Source organism: Belonocnema kinseyi, chromosome 1 (assembly GCF_010883055.1).
Source record: "Belonocnema kinseyi isolate 2016_QV_RU_SX_M_011 chromosome 1, B_treatae_v1, whole genome shotgun sequence".
In the NCBI taxonomy this organism is placed as follows: Eukaryota; Metazoa; Arthropoda; class Insecta; order Hymenoptera; family Cynipidae; genus Belonocnema; species Belonocnema kinseyi.
In genome coordinates, this window is record NC_046657.1 from 142,204,986 (window position 1) to 142,220,953 (window position 15,968).

At 19.8% G+C, this 15,968-nt stretch overlaps 1 protein-coding gene across 2 annotated transcripts in view; it reads right to left on the reverse strand.

Annotated features, from left to right (window-relative positions):
• Positions 1-3,061: 3,061 nt before the first annotated feature.
• Positions 3,062-15,968, reverse strand: part of LOC117171462 — a 111,284-nt gene continuing 98,377 nt past the window's right edge. For both annotated transcript variants that reach the window (XM_033358817.1, XM_033358807.1), the window contains exons 15-16: positions 11,685-11,757; positions 3,062-3,424 (exon numbers count right to left, since the gene is read on the reverse strand). In XM_033358817.1, coding sequence (XP_033214708.1) covers positions 3,397-3,424; positions 11,685-11,757 — 101 coding nt within the window. In that variant the 3' untranslated portion in view covers positions 3,062-3,396. The remainder of the gene's footprint in view (positions 3,425-11,684; positions 11,758-15,968) is intronic.

Below are 15,968 nucleotides of genomic sequence, written 5' to 3' on the forward strand. Positions count from 1 at the left end.
ATTTTAAGCAAATTATTAATTAAGAAACAGAATTTAATAATTTTAAATGAAAATGAACATTTATTGATTTTTTAACATTTTTTTTAATTCAAAAAAAATCTTAAAATTTTTCTCTATTTCAAATTAAAATTTGTTCTTGAATCTTTTTAAGGCTTTTAAACCGTTTAAATGTTTTTTTTTTAATTTTTCGAATTTGTCTTCATATTTTTTAAAGAGAAAAAAAATTTGCATTAAAAAATCATTTAGTTTCTTTTTTTCAATTTTTTGAAATACTTTGAGAAATTTTAGAATATTATCCTAAAGATAGTTTTTCAAAATAAAAAATCATTAAACGTTTTTCGTAGAATCTAAAGAAAATGTTTTCATTTTCTTGAAACCTTTTGTAATTTCAATTCAGCTTCTTTTTTCAAAATCTTCAAAGGATTTGAATTATTTTTAAAACTGCTGAAACAAATTAAAATAAATATTAATTCGAAAAAATTGTTTTAAAATCTTTCAGATTTTTTATGAGATATTTGGAAGTTTTTAAAACTTAAAATTAACTTTTTTAAAATAAAATCTGAATAATTTTAAAGTTTCCCAAAATCTTATTATCCATGTGACCGAAAAATAAAAAAATGATAAATTATAAAATTTTAAAAAGTTATTATCAAATTAAAAATTCCACAAAATTTCACCCTGAAAATGCTTTAATCTATTTCATTGCAGTGGCCGAAAACTGAAAAAATTATATTTTCAGTAAACTATTATTTAAAAAACAGATTTTAATAATTTTAAATGAAAAGGAACATTTATTGATTTTTTAACCATTTTTTTTTATTTCTGCAAAAAAAATTTTCTTGAAATTGTTGTCTATTTCCAATTAACAAATTTTCTGGAATCGTTTCAAAACTTTTATAAGGTTTTTTTTTAATTTTTCGAATTTTTCTTAATATTTTTATGGAGAAAAAAATTTGCCTTAAAATTATTTTGATTCTTTTTTTCAAATAAAAAATCATTAAAAATTTATCGTGGAATGTAAAGAAAATGTTTCATTTATTTAAAAACTTTCATAATTTCAATTCGATTTTAATTTAATTTAATTCTAATTTGCTTGAATTCAAAAAATTTTAATCTGAAAAGATTGTTTTAAAATCTTCATTCTTAACGACGTATTTCGAAATTTTCAATACTGAAAATTAACTTTTTAAAATAAAATCTTAATACTTTTGAATTTCCACAAAATCTTATTATCCAAGTTGCAGAAAAATAAAAAATAAATTTTAATTAAAAATAGGAAATTATTAAATTTAAAAAAGTTACTATCGAATTAAAAAATTTCACCCTCAAAATGCTTTATTCTATAACATTACAGTCATCAAAAACTGAAAAATTATATTTCCAGTAAATTATTATTTTAAAAACATAATTTAATAATTTTAAATGAAAATGAACATTTATTGATTTTTTAACAAATTTTTTTTTATTTCTGCAAAAAATTTTTTTTTAATTGTCTATTTTAAATTAACAAATTTTCTGGAATCTTTTCAAAACTTTTTAATGTTTTTTTTTTTAATTGTTCCAATTTTTCCTAATATTTTGTAGAGAAAAAAATTTGCCTTAAAATCATTCAGATTCTTTTTTTTTCAAATTTTGTGAAATACTTTACAGTCTTTTTTAGAATATTATCCTAAGATAGTTTTTCAAATAAAAATGCATTAAAAATTTATCGTGAAATGTAAAAAAAATGTTTCCATTCTCGTGAAAACTTTCGTAATTTTAATTCGATTTTAATTTAGTTGAATTCAAAAAAATTGTAATCAAATTGTTTTAAAATCTTTCAGATTCTTTAACATCTTTTGAAAATTTCAAAACTTAAAATAAACTTTTTAAAATAAAATCTTAATAATTTTGAATTTTCTCAAAATCTTATTATCCACGTGGCAAAAAAATTTAAAAATTTTTAATTAAAAATAGAAAATTATTAATTTAAAAAAGTTACTATCAAATGATAAAAATTCACAAAATTTCACCTTAAAAATTCTTTATTCTATTACATTACAGTCATCGAAAACTGAAAAAATTATATTTACAGTAAATTATTGTTTAAAAACATAATTTAATAATTTAAAATAAAAATCAACATTTATTGATTTTTTAACTATTTTTGTTTAATTTTGCAAGAAACAAAAATTGTCCTAAAATCTCCCAACTAGCTAAATTTTCCTAACATTGTGGAGAAAATTATTTGATTCTCTCAAAACCTTTCCAAATTCATAAAAAGCTTTTTTTTTCACAAAATTGTTGAAAATCTTCAATTTTCTTAAAATTTTGGTATATTTCAAATTAACAATTTTTCTGTAATTTTCTCAAGACTTCGAAACATTCTAAATTTGTCTTTTAACATGTTTCGAATTTTTCTAAATTTTGTTTAAACAGAAAAAAAACTTGCCTTAAAATCATTCAGATTCTTTTTTTCTAAATAAAAAATCATTAAACATTTATCGTGGAATCTAAAGAAAATGTTTTCATTCTCTTGAAACCGTTTGTAATTTTAATTCGATTTTAATTTCATTTTAATTCAAACAAATTTTAATCTGAAAAGATTGTTTTCAAATCTTTCAGATTCATTTGTGACATATTTTGAAATTTTCAAAACTTAAAATTAAAATTAAAAATTAAAAATAATTAAAAACAGACATTGAAAACTGTAAAAACATTATATTTTCAGTAAATTATTAATTAAAAAAATTCAATTATTTTAAATTAGAACACGACCCTTAAGTTCATGTTTAATTAAAAAAAAAGTATAAATCTTAAGCTAAATTTCGTGAAAATAGTAATGCCGAACAGCAATTTTTGAAATGAATTTATTAAAATAAATTAAATTTGTTTAGACCCTATAATTTTATTTTATTTTTTTTAATTTGAAAATTTGCATAGCTGGCGCCACCAGATTGTACTAGAAAACCCTTTTTATATTTAAAAAATACTTTTTAAATTCTAGGGAGTTTGAAAATAAATTTGACCGACGAAAAAAGTATAGAGCGACAATTCGTTGAGAAAATTTACGATTGGAAGCTGTACATAATGGATAATTTATTTATTTCGAGTACAGTTCGTCGAGTATTATTTTTGCTACGTAAATCTACGAAATGCACAATTTTTGCCACTTCAAAAAAAATTCAAAAAAAAGGCAGTACTTGACTCGAGAATCAATTTTTTTTAATGTGGAAATATGAAGCTTAAATTTTTTAAGTACTGGCAGTAGATTTTGACTATTAAATAGTCGAAAAATCGAGCCTGAGAAGGTTAAAATACTAGCATCTAATTTTTAAATAGGAGATCTCTGATCGATTGAGTATTTACAAATGCAAGAAAATTTTCGGCTTCAACTAATGCACCAAGCAGTGGATATTACTGCGAATTTCTGTCCTCCAGTGACCTGAAAATTGAACAAAAAATATATATTTTTAAGTAAATTTGAATATTTAGAGGAGAAACTTGTCATATAAAATTAAATCAATTTCTTTTTTGATTGAGAGATGTAACTAGTCTATTTTTGGTTGAAAATTAATTTTTTTTTCGTTGAAACTTCAAGTATTTGGCTGAAAATATGCCCTTTTTTGTGTCAAATTAATCTTCTTTGTTAAACATTCGTCTTTTCTTTGAAAATTTTGAAAATTTTTTCAATGGAAAATTCAACTATTCACTTTTTGGATGTAGATTTATTTTTTTTTAAGTTAAAAATTCACGTTTTTTGTAACAAATTTATCTTTTGCTTGAAAATTTTTAATTTTGGTTGGAATTTTCTTTTCTTTCAATTGAAAAACTTATATCAATTCAAAATTCTTCTTCTAGTTGAAAATGTAACTATTTTGTTTAAAATTGTCTTTTTTTCGCTGAAATTTAATTATTTTTTTTAACTGAAAATTATATTTTAGTTTTTACAATTTTGATAAAAACTATTTTTTTTTTAGTTGAAAATTATTTTTTTAACTTAAAACTTAAATTTTTGGTTGAAAAATTTGATTTTTTGCTTAAAATTAATTCATAAACTGAAAATTAAACAAATTTATTTAAATATTCCATAATTTTAGCTTAAAATTCACCTATTTGGTTTAAAATCAATTTTTTCAATGGAATTTCAACTATTCACTTTTTGGATGAACATTTATCATTATTTTTTTTAAGTTAAAAATTCACGTTTTTAGTTAAAAATTCTTCTTCTGGTTGAAAATGTAACTATTTTGTTTAAAATTCTGTGTTTTTGTTGAAAATTAATTTTACTAACTAAAAAATTAATGAATAGAGTAAAATATTCCACCATTTGAGTTGAAAATTAATCTTTTTGGTTAAAAATTAAACTATTTCAGTTAAAAATTTATTATTTCGGTTGAAAATTGTACTATTCTGATGAGAATTACTTTATTTTCTTTAAAAATTAATTTTTGCAACTCAAAACGTAACTGTTTTGTTGGAAAATTGTTGTTTTTTTTTGGTTTGTTAAAAATTCATGTTTTTTTGTTTCAAATTCATCTTTTGCTTAGAAATTTAAAAGCATGGTTAACATTTTTTTGCTCTTGACTGAAAAATATTTCTTAAATAAAAATTCTTTTTTTTGCTAGAAATTAATTTTTCTTTATCTCAAAACTTAACTATTTTGTTGAATTTTTTTTAAGTTAATTTTTAAGCTGAAAATTTTAACTAATCTAGTTAAAAATTCAATAGTTTCAGTTTAAAATTTCTCTTTTTGATTGAAACTCAATTTTTTTTTTAATGAAAATTTAGGTATTCAATTTTTTTATTAAAATGTATCTTTTATAAATCAAAATTAATCTTTTGTTTGAAAATGTAAAAGTTTGGCTGAAATTTTGTTTTATTTTTACAGAAAGGCCTATTTCAATTAAAAATTCTTCTTTTTGGTTGAATTGAACTATTTTTTATTTAAAATTAAAATAATTCTTGGTTAAAAAATCAACTATTGCATTTTTCGTTTAGAATTTTTTTTGTTGATAGTTAAACTAATTGGTTGAAAATGTAACAATTTTGTTGAAAATCCTGTTTTTTTTGCTTAACATTAATTTTTTAAAGACAAAATTTAACTACTCTAGTTGAAAATTGCAAAATTTTGTTGAAACTGAATTTTTTTTTAAATTAATTTTTTTTAACTGAACATTTAACTAATCCAGTAGAATATTTTATCATTTTAGTTAATAATTTATCTATTTGGTTAAAAATTCTACTATTTCAGATAAAAATTCAACATTATGGTTGAAAATTTTCATGAGAATTACTTTTTTTGTCGAAATTTAATATTTTCAACTCTAAACATAACGATTTTATTGAAAAATGTTTTTTTGTTGTTGTTGAGAATTAATTTTGAAACTGCAAATTTCAACTTATCTACTTAAATATTCAATCAATTCAGTTGAAAATTCATCTCTGGTTGAAATTCAACTTTTTCAATTGAAAATTTAACTATTCAATTTTGTAAAGACAATTTATCTTTCAAAGTTAAACATTCATTTTCTGCTATAAAATAAAAAATTTTCTTTTTTCTTGTTTGACTGAAAAATCGATCTTAATTAAAAATTCTTCTTTCGATTGAAACTGTAACTATTTTATTGAAAATTATTTTTTTTTTTTTACTAAAAATTTAACTACTATAGTTGAAAATTAAAGTATTTTGTTGAAAATTAGCTTTTTTTTCTTTGAAATTAATTTTTTTAACAAAAAATTTAACAAATCCGGTAGAATATTGCATAATTTTGCTTGAAAGTATGTTATTTTTTATTTTATTGGAAAATTGTTTTTTTTTAATAATCTTTAAACAGAAATTTAAACTAATTTAGTTAAATATTCTATAATTTCAGTTTAAAAGTCATATCATTGGTTGAAAATCCATTTTTTCAATGGAAAATTTAACTTTAATTTTTCGATGAAAATTTATTTTGTTCTTTTAGTTAAAAATTCAACTTTTGTTTGAAAATTTAAAAGTTTAGTTAAAATTTTCTTTTCACTATATTGAAAAACCTGTCTTAATTAAAAAATAATTTTTTGATGAAAATTTAAAAGTTTAATTAACATTAAAGTTTCATCCAAAATGATAAATGTTCCTCTAGAATATTTAGATTTTCAACCAAGAAGAATAATTGTCAATTAAAATTAGGAATCCGCAACTGAAATAATAATTTTTTCAACAAAAAGAAGATATTTTAGACAAATTAAATAGTTAAATTTTCAACCACAAAAAAATATTATTTTCCATCAAAGATATGAATTCTAAACTAAAATGATGGATTAGTTAACTAGATACTTCAATTTTCAGTTTAAAAAAATTAGTTTTCGGCCAAGAAAAAAGAGTTTTGAAAAAAATAGTCACATTTTAAATACAATAAAACAAATACAACAACAACAAAATTTAATTTTAAATAAAAAAAGTTGAATTCCGCCTAAAAGAAGAATCTTAATCAAGATATATTTTTCAGTCAAGAGAAAAAAAATGTTAAATAAACATTAAAAGTTTTAATTAAACGATGAATTTTTAACTAAAAAAAAATATTGATCCAAAAATTGAATAGTTAAATTTTTCAGTGAAAAAACTGATTTTCAACCGAAGAGATGAATTTTAAACTGAAATTATGAAATATTCAACTAGATTAGTCAAATTTTTAGTTTAAACATTAATTTACAACAACAAAAAACACATTTTTCAACAAAATAGTTTAGTTTTGAGTTTAAAAAATAAATTTTCGACGAAAAAAGTAATTTTCATCAAAATTTTCAACCAAAGTGATGAATCTTCAACTGAAATAGTAGAATTTTTAACAAAAAGATAAATTTTTAATTGCAATTATGGAATATTGTAATGGACTAGTTAAATTTTCTCGTTAAAAAATTAATTTTCAGCAAAAAAGAAAAGAAAAATTCAACCAAACTTTTAAATTTGGAAGCATTTGATGGATTTTTAACTTAAAAATATCAATTTTCATCCAAAAATTGAATAGTTAAATTTTCAAATGAAAAAAATTATTTGCAACTAGAGATGAATTTTTAATTAATATTAAGGAATATTTAACTAGATTGGTTAAAGTTTCAGTTAAAAAATTAATTTACAAGAGGTAAAAAAAATATATATTTTTCAACTTTATAGTTAAATTTAGGATTAAAGAAATTAATTTTCGACGAAAAAAGTAATTCTGATCAAACCTTTCAACCAAAAAATTGAATTTGCAAAAAAAAAAAAATTCTCAACGAAAAATGTAATAGTTGATCTTTTAACCAAAAAAGATTTTAATTTTATATAAAAAAAGTTGAATTCCGTCTAAAAAAAGGATTTTAATTAAGACAGATTTTTCAGTCAAGAAAAAAAAGATGTTAACTAAACTTTTAAATTTGTAAGCAAACAATGAATTTTTAACTAAAAAAAATCTGCATCCAAAAATTAAATAGTTAAATTTTCCTGAAATTATGAGAATATTTAACTAGATTAGTTAAATTTTTACTTTCAAAATGAATTTACAACAAGAAAAAACACATTTTTTCAACAAAATAGTTAAGTTTAGAATTTAAAAAATAAATTTTCGACGAAAAAGGTAATTCTCATCCAAATTTTCAACCAAAATGAAACTAAAATAGTAGAATTTGTAATCGAAAGATGCACTTTTAATTAAACTTAAGAAATAGTCTACTGGACTAGTTAATATTTCTCCTTAAAAAAATAATTTTCAGCAAAAAAGAAAATTTCAACCAAACTTTTAAATTTTGAAGCAAACGATGAATTTTTAACTATAGAAGATAAATTTCAATCCAAAAAATGAATAGTTAAATTTTCAATTAAAAAAATTTATTTTCAGCCCAAAAGATGAATTTTACACAAAATATTTAAGTTCTAAGTTAGAAAAACAATTAATTTTCGATAAAAAAAAGTAATTCTCATAAAAATATTACAATTTTCAAATAAAATGAATCTTTAAGTGAAACTGCCGGATTTTTAACAAAAAAAGATGAATTTTCAACTAAAATAGCCGATTTTTTGACAAAAAAGATGAGTTTGCAACTATGAAGATTAATTTCCTACCAAAAGAAACGAATTATAATTTAAAAAAAGAAGAATTTCTAACTTGAAAACATAAATTTCCATCCAAAAATTAAGTAGTTCAATTTTCAGTTAAAAAGTGATTTTCAACAAAAGATATGAATTTTAAACGAAAATGGATTATTCTACTCGATTAGTTTAATTTTGAACAAAAAAAATAATAATTTTGACCAAACAGTTTAATTTTCAACCAAAATGATAAATCTTCCTCTAGAATAGTTGGATTTTCAGCCAAGAATATTAATTTTCTACTAAAAGAGATGAATTTTTAACACAAGATATGAATTTTTAATTAAAAACGATCAATTTTCAATTGAAAAAATCGATTTTCAACTAAAGAGATAAATTTTTAATTTAAATTATAAAATAATTAGCCAGATTAGTTGAATTCTTAGTTTAAAAATTAATTTCTAACCAAAAAGACGATTTTTCAAACAGAATAGTTGCATTTTGAACAAAAAATGTTTTTTCAAAAATTAAATAGTTAAATTTTGAGATAAAAAAATTATTTTTTAACCAGAGAGATGAATTTTAAACTGAAATGATGGATTATTTAACTAGATTAGTTCGAATTTCAGTTAAAAAAAATAATTTCCAGTCAAGGAAAAAGAGTTTTGAACAAAATAGTCCAATTTTGAGCGAAATAGTTGAATTTTCAACTAAAATAAATTAATTATAACCGAAAAAATGTAATAGTTGACCTTTTACCAAAAAAATATTTCTATCCTAAATAGAAAATAGTTGAATTCAACCAAAATGAAGAATTTTTCAGCAAAAAGAAAAGAAAATTTCAACCAATCTTTTAAATTTTGAAGCAAACGATGGATTTTTAACCCAAAAATTGAATAGTTTAATTTTTAATTTAAAAAAATTATTTTCAACCAGAGATGAATTTTATAACTAATATTATGTAATATTTAACTAGATTAGTTAAATTTTCAGTTAAAAAAATTAATTTACAACAGCAAAAAAAAAACATTTTTTAATATTATGGTTAAGTTTATGGTTGAAAAAAAATTAATTTTCGACGAAAAAAGTAATTTTCATCAAAATTTTCAACCAAGAAGATGAATCTTCAACTGAAATAGTAGAATTTTTAGCCAAAAAGATGTATTTTTAACCAAAATGATGAAATATTCTACTGGTTTATTTAATTTTTTTTCGTTAAAAAATTAATTTTCAGAAAAAAAAGAACTTTTAACCAAATTTTTACATTTTCAACCAAGAAGTTGAATTTGCAAAAAAAAAAAAATAATTTTCAACAAAAAATGTAATAGTTGATCTTTTAACCAAGAAATATTTTTATTTTAAATAAAAAATAGTTGAATTCAGCCAAAAATAAGAATTTTTAATTGTGATAGATCTTTTAGTAAAAAGAAAATTGCAATCAAACTTTTCCATTTTAAAGCAAAATATGAAAATTTAAATGTAAAAAACAAATTTTCAAACAAAAATTGAATAGTTAAATTTTCAATTGAAAAAGATGGATTTTCAACTAAAATAATAACTTTTGCATTTTTAAGCAAAAGATAAATTTTTAACAAAAAAAAGACGAATTTTTAACTAAAAAAAAATCTTCGTCTTGAAATTATATAGTTCAATTTTCCATTGATAAAATTGATTAGCAACCAAAAAGATCATTTTTAAACTGAAATTATGGAACATTTAACTAGAATAATTAAATTTTCAGTTTAAAAAATAATAAGTTTTCAATCAAAAAGATTAATTTTCAACCAAAAGAGATGAATTTTTATTTAAGAAAAAAAATTTTTACCTAAGAAACATAAATTTCCATCTGAAAATTAAATAGTTGAATTTTCAGTTAAAAAATGATTTTCCAGCAAAGATATGAATTTTAAACGAAAATAATGGATTATTCTACTCGATTAGTTTAATTTTCAACAAAGAAATATATAATTTTAACAAAATAGTTCAATTTTCAGCCAAGAATATTAATTTTCTACAAAAAGAGACGAATTTTTAACATAACACATGAATTTTTAATTAAAAAAGATAAATTTTCAATCAAAGAGATAAATTTACAATTTAAATTATACAATATTTAGCCAGAATAGTTGAATTTTCAACAAAAAACGAGTTTTCAAAAATTAAATAGTTAAATTTTGAGATAAAAAAATTAAATTTTCAACCCGAGAGATGAATTTTAAACTAAAATGATGGATTATTCAACTAGATTAGTTCAAATTAAAAAAAAAATTAATTTCCAGTCAAGGAAAAAGAGTTTTGAAGAAAATAGTCCAATTTTGAGCGAAATAGTTGAATTTTCAACTAAAATAAATTTATTCTCACCGAAAAAATGTAATAGTTGAATTTTTACCAAAAAAAGATTTCTATCCTGAATAGAAAATACTTGAATTCAACCAAAATGAAGAATTTTTCGGCAAAAAGAAAAGAAAATTTCAACCAAACTTTAAAATTTTGAAGCAAACGATGGATTTTCAACTTAAAAATATCAATTTTCATCCAAAAATTGAATAGTTTAATTTTCAATTTAAAAAATTTATTTTCAACCAAAGCGATGAATTTTAAACTAATAATAGGGAATGTTGAACTAGATTAGTTAAAAAACTAATTTACAACAGCAAAAAAAAATATTTTTCAACATTATAGTTAAGTTTAGGGTTAAAAATAAATAAATTTTCGACGAAAAAAGTCATTTTTCATCAAAATTTGCAACAAAAATCATAAATCTTTAACTGAAATAGTAGAATTTTTAACTTAAATGATAAAATATTATATTGGATGTTTTAATTTTTTTTTCATTACAAAATTAATTTTCAGAAAAAAAAAGAATTTTTAACAAAATTGTTACATTTTTAACCAAGAAGTTGAATTTACAACAAAAACAAATTATTTCCCACGGCAAAATGTAAGAATTTTAATTAAGATAGATGTTAATATTCTAATTTTGTTAAAATTATATATTTTTTTGTGGTTGTCATTTTTTTAACTCAAAATTTATCTATTTAATTTTTGGATGAAAATTTAAGTTTTTTAGTTAAAAATGATTTTTTTTTAAAATAAAAATGTATCTCTTTTGGTAGAAAACTAATCTTTTTGGATGAAAATTTATCTTTTTCACGTTAAAAATTCAAATATTCTAGTTGAAAATTTATCTTTATGGAAGAAAATTAAACTATTTCAGTTGAAGTTTCGTTACTTTAAATGAAAAAACATCTCTTGGATTAAAAATTTAAATATTTTATTGAAAATTGCTTTCTTTTAAATTGCAACTTGATTTTTCTCGACTGAAAATTTAACTATTCATTTTTTGGTTGAAAATTCATGCATTTTGTCAAAAATTCATTTTTATTGATAGAAAATGAATATTTCTGATTAAAATTTACCAATTTCTGTTGAAAATTAATTATTTTTGGTAAAAAATCAATAATTTGGTTGAAAGTTAAATTCTCTAATTAAAAATTAATTATTCTAATTAAATATTTTTCTTTTGAATGTAATAATTTTATAGTAGTTAAACGAGAAATTGTATTTTTTTATATCTTATATTTATAGAGAAAAAAGGGAAGGGGGGGGGGGGATTTTCGAGAATAGGAGAAAAAGAGGAAATTTGAAAACTCACTTATTGGGAACCGATTTGTTGGAAGTTTGACTGGAGGATCCTTGGGAAGAAGCCTCTGACGCCTTTTTCTGACCTGGAAAATAAAAAAAAAATTTTATTATTATTTATTTATTAATATTTTTAAATTTTTGCTAGAAAAGCCTATTTTCAAAATAAGTAAATTTTCTACCAAACAAAATGAAATTTTAAATCAAAAATTTTTAGCGTGAAAGAGATTATGATTCTATCAAAAGATATTAATTTTCAAACATCTTTAAAAGTGAGTCGCATTATTTCTACAATTTTGAAGCATCTTTCAAAATAAAAAAAATGTCACTGAAAATCTTCCAGATTTTCTTTAACATTAAAAAAATGTTTTTACCGTTTATTTACAAATTTATTTCAAAAATTCAAAAACAATGTTCTATTTTGATAGGAATTTTAAGAAAAATTGCTAATTTTCTTGAAACTTTACCAAATTTTTAAAGAGCCTCGAATTTTTTATTTTAAAGATTTAAAAAAATGTTTGAAATCTTTCCTTTTAAATTATTTGTGTACCTTTTTACAACTTTAAGTAACTCTTAAACTTAAATATTAATTTTTTAATTCAAAATTCAACTACTTGGTTGAATGCTTAACTACTTTGTTAAAAATAATTTTTTTTTGTTACATATTAATAATTGTAGTTCAAATTTTATCTCTGGTAAAAAAATAAACGTTTTTGTGAAAAATTCGTATTTTTGGGTCAAGAATTTAACAATTTTGGTACAAAATTAAAAAATTTTATTAAAATTATTTATTTTTTGGTTAAAAATACATTTTTTGCCTGAAAATTATCTGTTTTGGTTCCAAATTTAACTTTTTCAATTGAAACTATAAATATTTATCTTTAAGAGAATTTTTTTTAGTTAAAAAATGACGTTTTTTCTTGACAATTCGTCTCTTTTTGTAGAAAATTAATCTTTTTGGTGGAAAATCCTAATACTCTAGTGAAAGATTTATCATTTAGTTTAAAAATTCAACTATTGAAAAAAAAAATTTGTTTTTGTTTTGTTGGAAATTAATTTTTATATTGAAAATTTAACATATCTAATTAAATAATGAATCATTTTCATTTAAAATTCAGCTCTATGCTTGGAAATAATTTTATTTAATGAAACTTGATCCTTTTTAGTTTGAAATTCTTTTTTTTTTTCTTAAAAATTTATCTCTTGGAATTTCAGTTTTCATTTCATTTCAGTTGGAAATTCATAATTATGGTTGAAAATTATTATATCCCAGTCAAAGATTCATGTTTTTAATTAAAAAATCGATTATTTGTTTGAGAGTTAAAATATTTAGATAAAAATTCTTCCTTTTTTTGTAAGAAAATTCATTATTTTAATTGAAAATTCATCTCTTTGGTTGAAAACTTGACTTTTTTATTGAAAGTTTCTTTTATTAATCATTAATTTATATTCCTAAAAATGTAACTAACTCAGTAGAATAATCCATAATATTAGTTGAACATTTAACTTTCTGGTTGAAAATTATTTTCTTTAACTAAAAATCTACCTATTTAATATTTGGTTGCAAATTTATTTTATTTTTTTTAATTCGTCTTTTTGATAGAAAATGATTGTTCCTAGTTGAAAAATTCGATTTTTGTTGGGAATTTATCTTTTTTTGCTGTTAAAAATTCAACTGTTATATTGAAAGTTCGTATTTTTGGGTTAAAAAATAAACTATTATAGTAGAAAATGCAACTACTAGTTAAAAATTCATTTTTTTGTTTGTTTGTTTTATAACGATTTGATTGAAATTTTGTTTCCCTCTAAATTGAAAAATTTTTCTTGCATGAAAATTTAACACTTTTGGTAGAAACTTATTTATTTTTCGTTTGTTAAAAATATCACTTTTTGGTGAAAATTAATCTGTTGTGATTGAGGAAACAAGTACTTCGCTGAAAATTAAGATTTTATTTCGGCGTAATGTCAACTTTTACATTATTCTTTGAAAATTAATTTTTTTGTTTCGAAAATTTAACCGTTCCATGTTCGGCTCAAATATTTCTGTTTTAGTTTAAAATTCAACTACTTAGTTAAATGTTTAATTATTTTGTCAAAAATTATTTTCATTGTAGTTGAAAATTTAAATATTTTGCTGAAAATTCTTTTTTTGTTGTAGTTAAATTAATCTTTTTGATTGAAAAGTTATCTTCTTTAGTTGAAAATTCATCTCTTTACTTGAAAAATTTAATATTTTGTTGAAAATTCTTATTTTTCTAAATTCTTTTTTTCTTTAATTAATTTTTTTGGTTGAATGTTTAATTACTGCGTAAAAAACTATTTTTGTTGTTGAATATTCATCATTGCAGTTAGAAATTCATCTCTTTAGTTGCAAATTTAAATAATTTAATTTATTTGGTTTAAAATTAAACCATTCTATGTTTGGTTCAAAATTTATTTTTTTTTTATTTGAAAATTTAATTACTTGGTTCAATGTTTAACTATTTTGTTAAAAATTATTTTCATTGTAGTTGAAAACTCATCTATTTAGTATAAAATTAAATTTTTTTTTTTAAATTCTTTTTTTTTGAAAATTAATCTCCTCGATTCAAAATTTCTCTTTATTTAGTTGAAAATTTAAATACTTGGTTGAATATTTCAAAAATATGTTAAAAATTATTTTGTTGTTGAAGGATTCATCATTGTAGTTGAAAATTCATTTATTCAGATGAAAACTTAAATATTGTGTTATAAAGCAATTTTTTTCTGTTAAAAATTAAACTAATTTGCTAAAAATTATTATTTTTGTAGAAGATTTATCATCTAAATTGAAAAATGTTCTTTTTGGTAAAAAATGTGGACCGCAATTTTTAACTAAATGGATCCATTTTTCTAAAATTATGAATCTTCAATAAAAAAAACATGAATTAAAAAAAAATGTATTGAACTTTAAGAAACTAAGAAATAAAAATGTAATACTTGATATTTTACAAAAAAATTTAATTTTAGATGAATAACGTTTGAATGCAAAAAAAATAAATGCTTAAATTTTAAACTAAAAAGATAACTTTTCAACCAAAAAAATTAATTTTCAACAAACAAAAGAAAAAGAATTTTCAAAAAATAAGTTTGTTTTTATATTAAAAATGTTCTTTTATTTTGTGTTATTAAAATTGAAACTTATAATTCATTTTTAAAATAATATTTATGACAGTATTTTTTCACCAAAAGCGTAGCGTTTGCAAAAATTAAAAAAAAAACACAATCTTTTTAGGCACTTTACTAATTATATTAATATTTTCAAAAAAGGTTTGTTTTTATATAAAAAATTGTCTTTCCTTTTGCGTTATTAAAATTAGGACTTATAATTTCGAATCATACTAAAATTGATAAATAAAATTCTTAAAGTGATTTTGAACAAAAGAGATTCATTTTTCAGAAATTATGAATCTTTAAATAAAAAACATTAATTTTTAACAAATTTGTTTACATTTTAACCAAGTAAAAAATAAAAAATAATAGATGACATTTAAAAAAATTCTAATTTTAGATAAATAATACTTGAATTCAACCAAAAATAAATAATTAAATTTTTAACTAATAAAAATAACTTTTCAACCGAAAAAAGGGAATTTTCAAAAAATATCTTTGTTTTTATATTAAAAATGGTCTTTTGTTTTGTATTATTAAAATTAGGATTTATAATTTCGAATTATACTAAAATTGATAAAAGAAATAAATTCCGAGATAAATTCTTACCGCATTTTTTAACTCAAGAAATCAATTTTTCTAAAGTAGTTTAATTTTTAACTAAAAAAGATAACTATTCAACAAAAAAGATTGATTTTCAACAATAAAAAAACTAATTTTCAACAAAATAGTTAAATTTTCAATTAACGAGATGAATTTTCATCCAAAATAATAAATCTTCAATAAAAAAGTCATTTTTAATAAACTAGTTAAAGATTGAACCTCTCAATCATTTTTTTAAATAAAAGAATCTTGATGAAATTATCTTTTGACCAAAAGGAAGAAATTTAGGTGGTAGCGTTTGCAAAATTAAAAAAAAAACACTATTTTTGTGCACCTTACTAATTATATTAGTATTTTCAAAAAATGTTTTTATTTTTATATTGAAAATGGTATTATCTTTTGCTTTTCTAAATTAGGACTTATCATTTCGAATGATACTAAAATTGATAAAATAAATAAATTCCGAGATAAATTCTTACCGCGATTTTTAAATAAAGAGATTTTTTCAAATAAATGAAAGATTCATTTATTTTTAAAAAATCTCTTTATTTAAAAATCGCGGTAA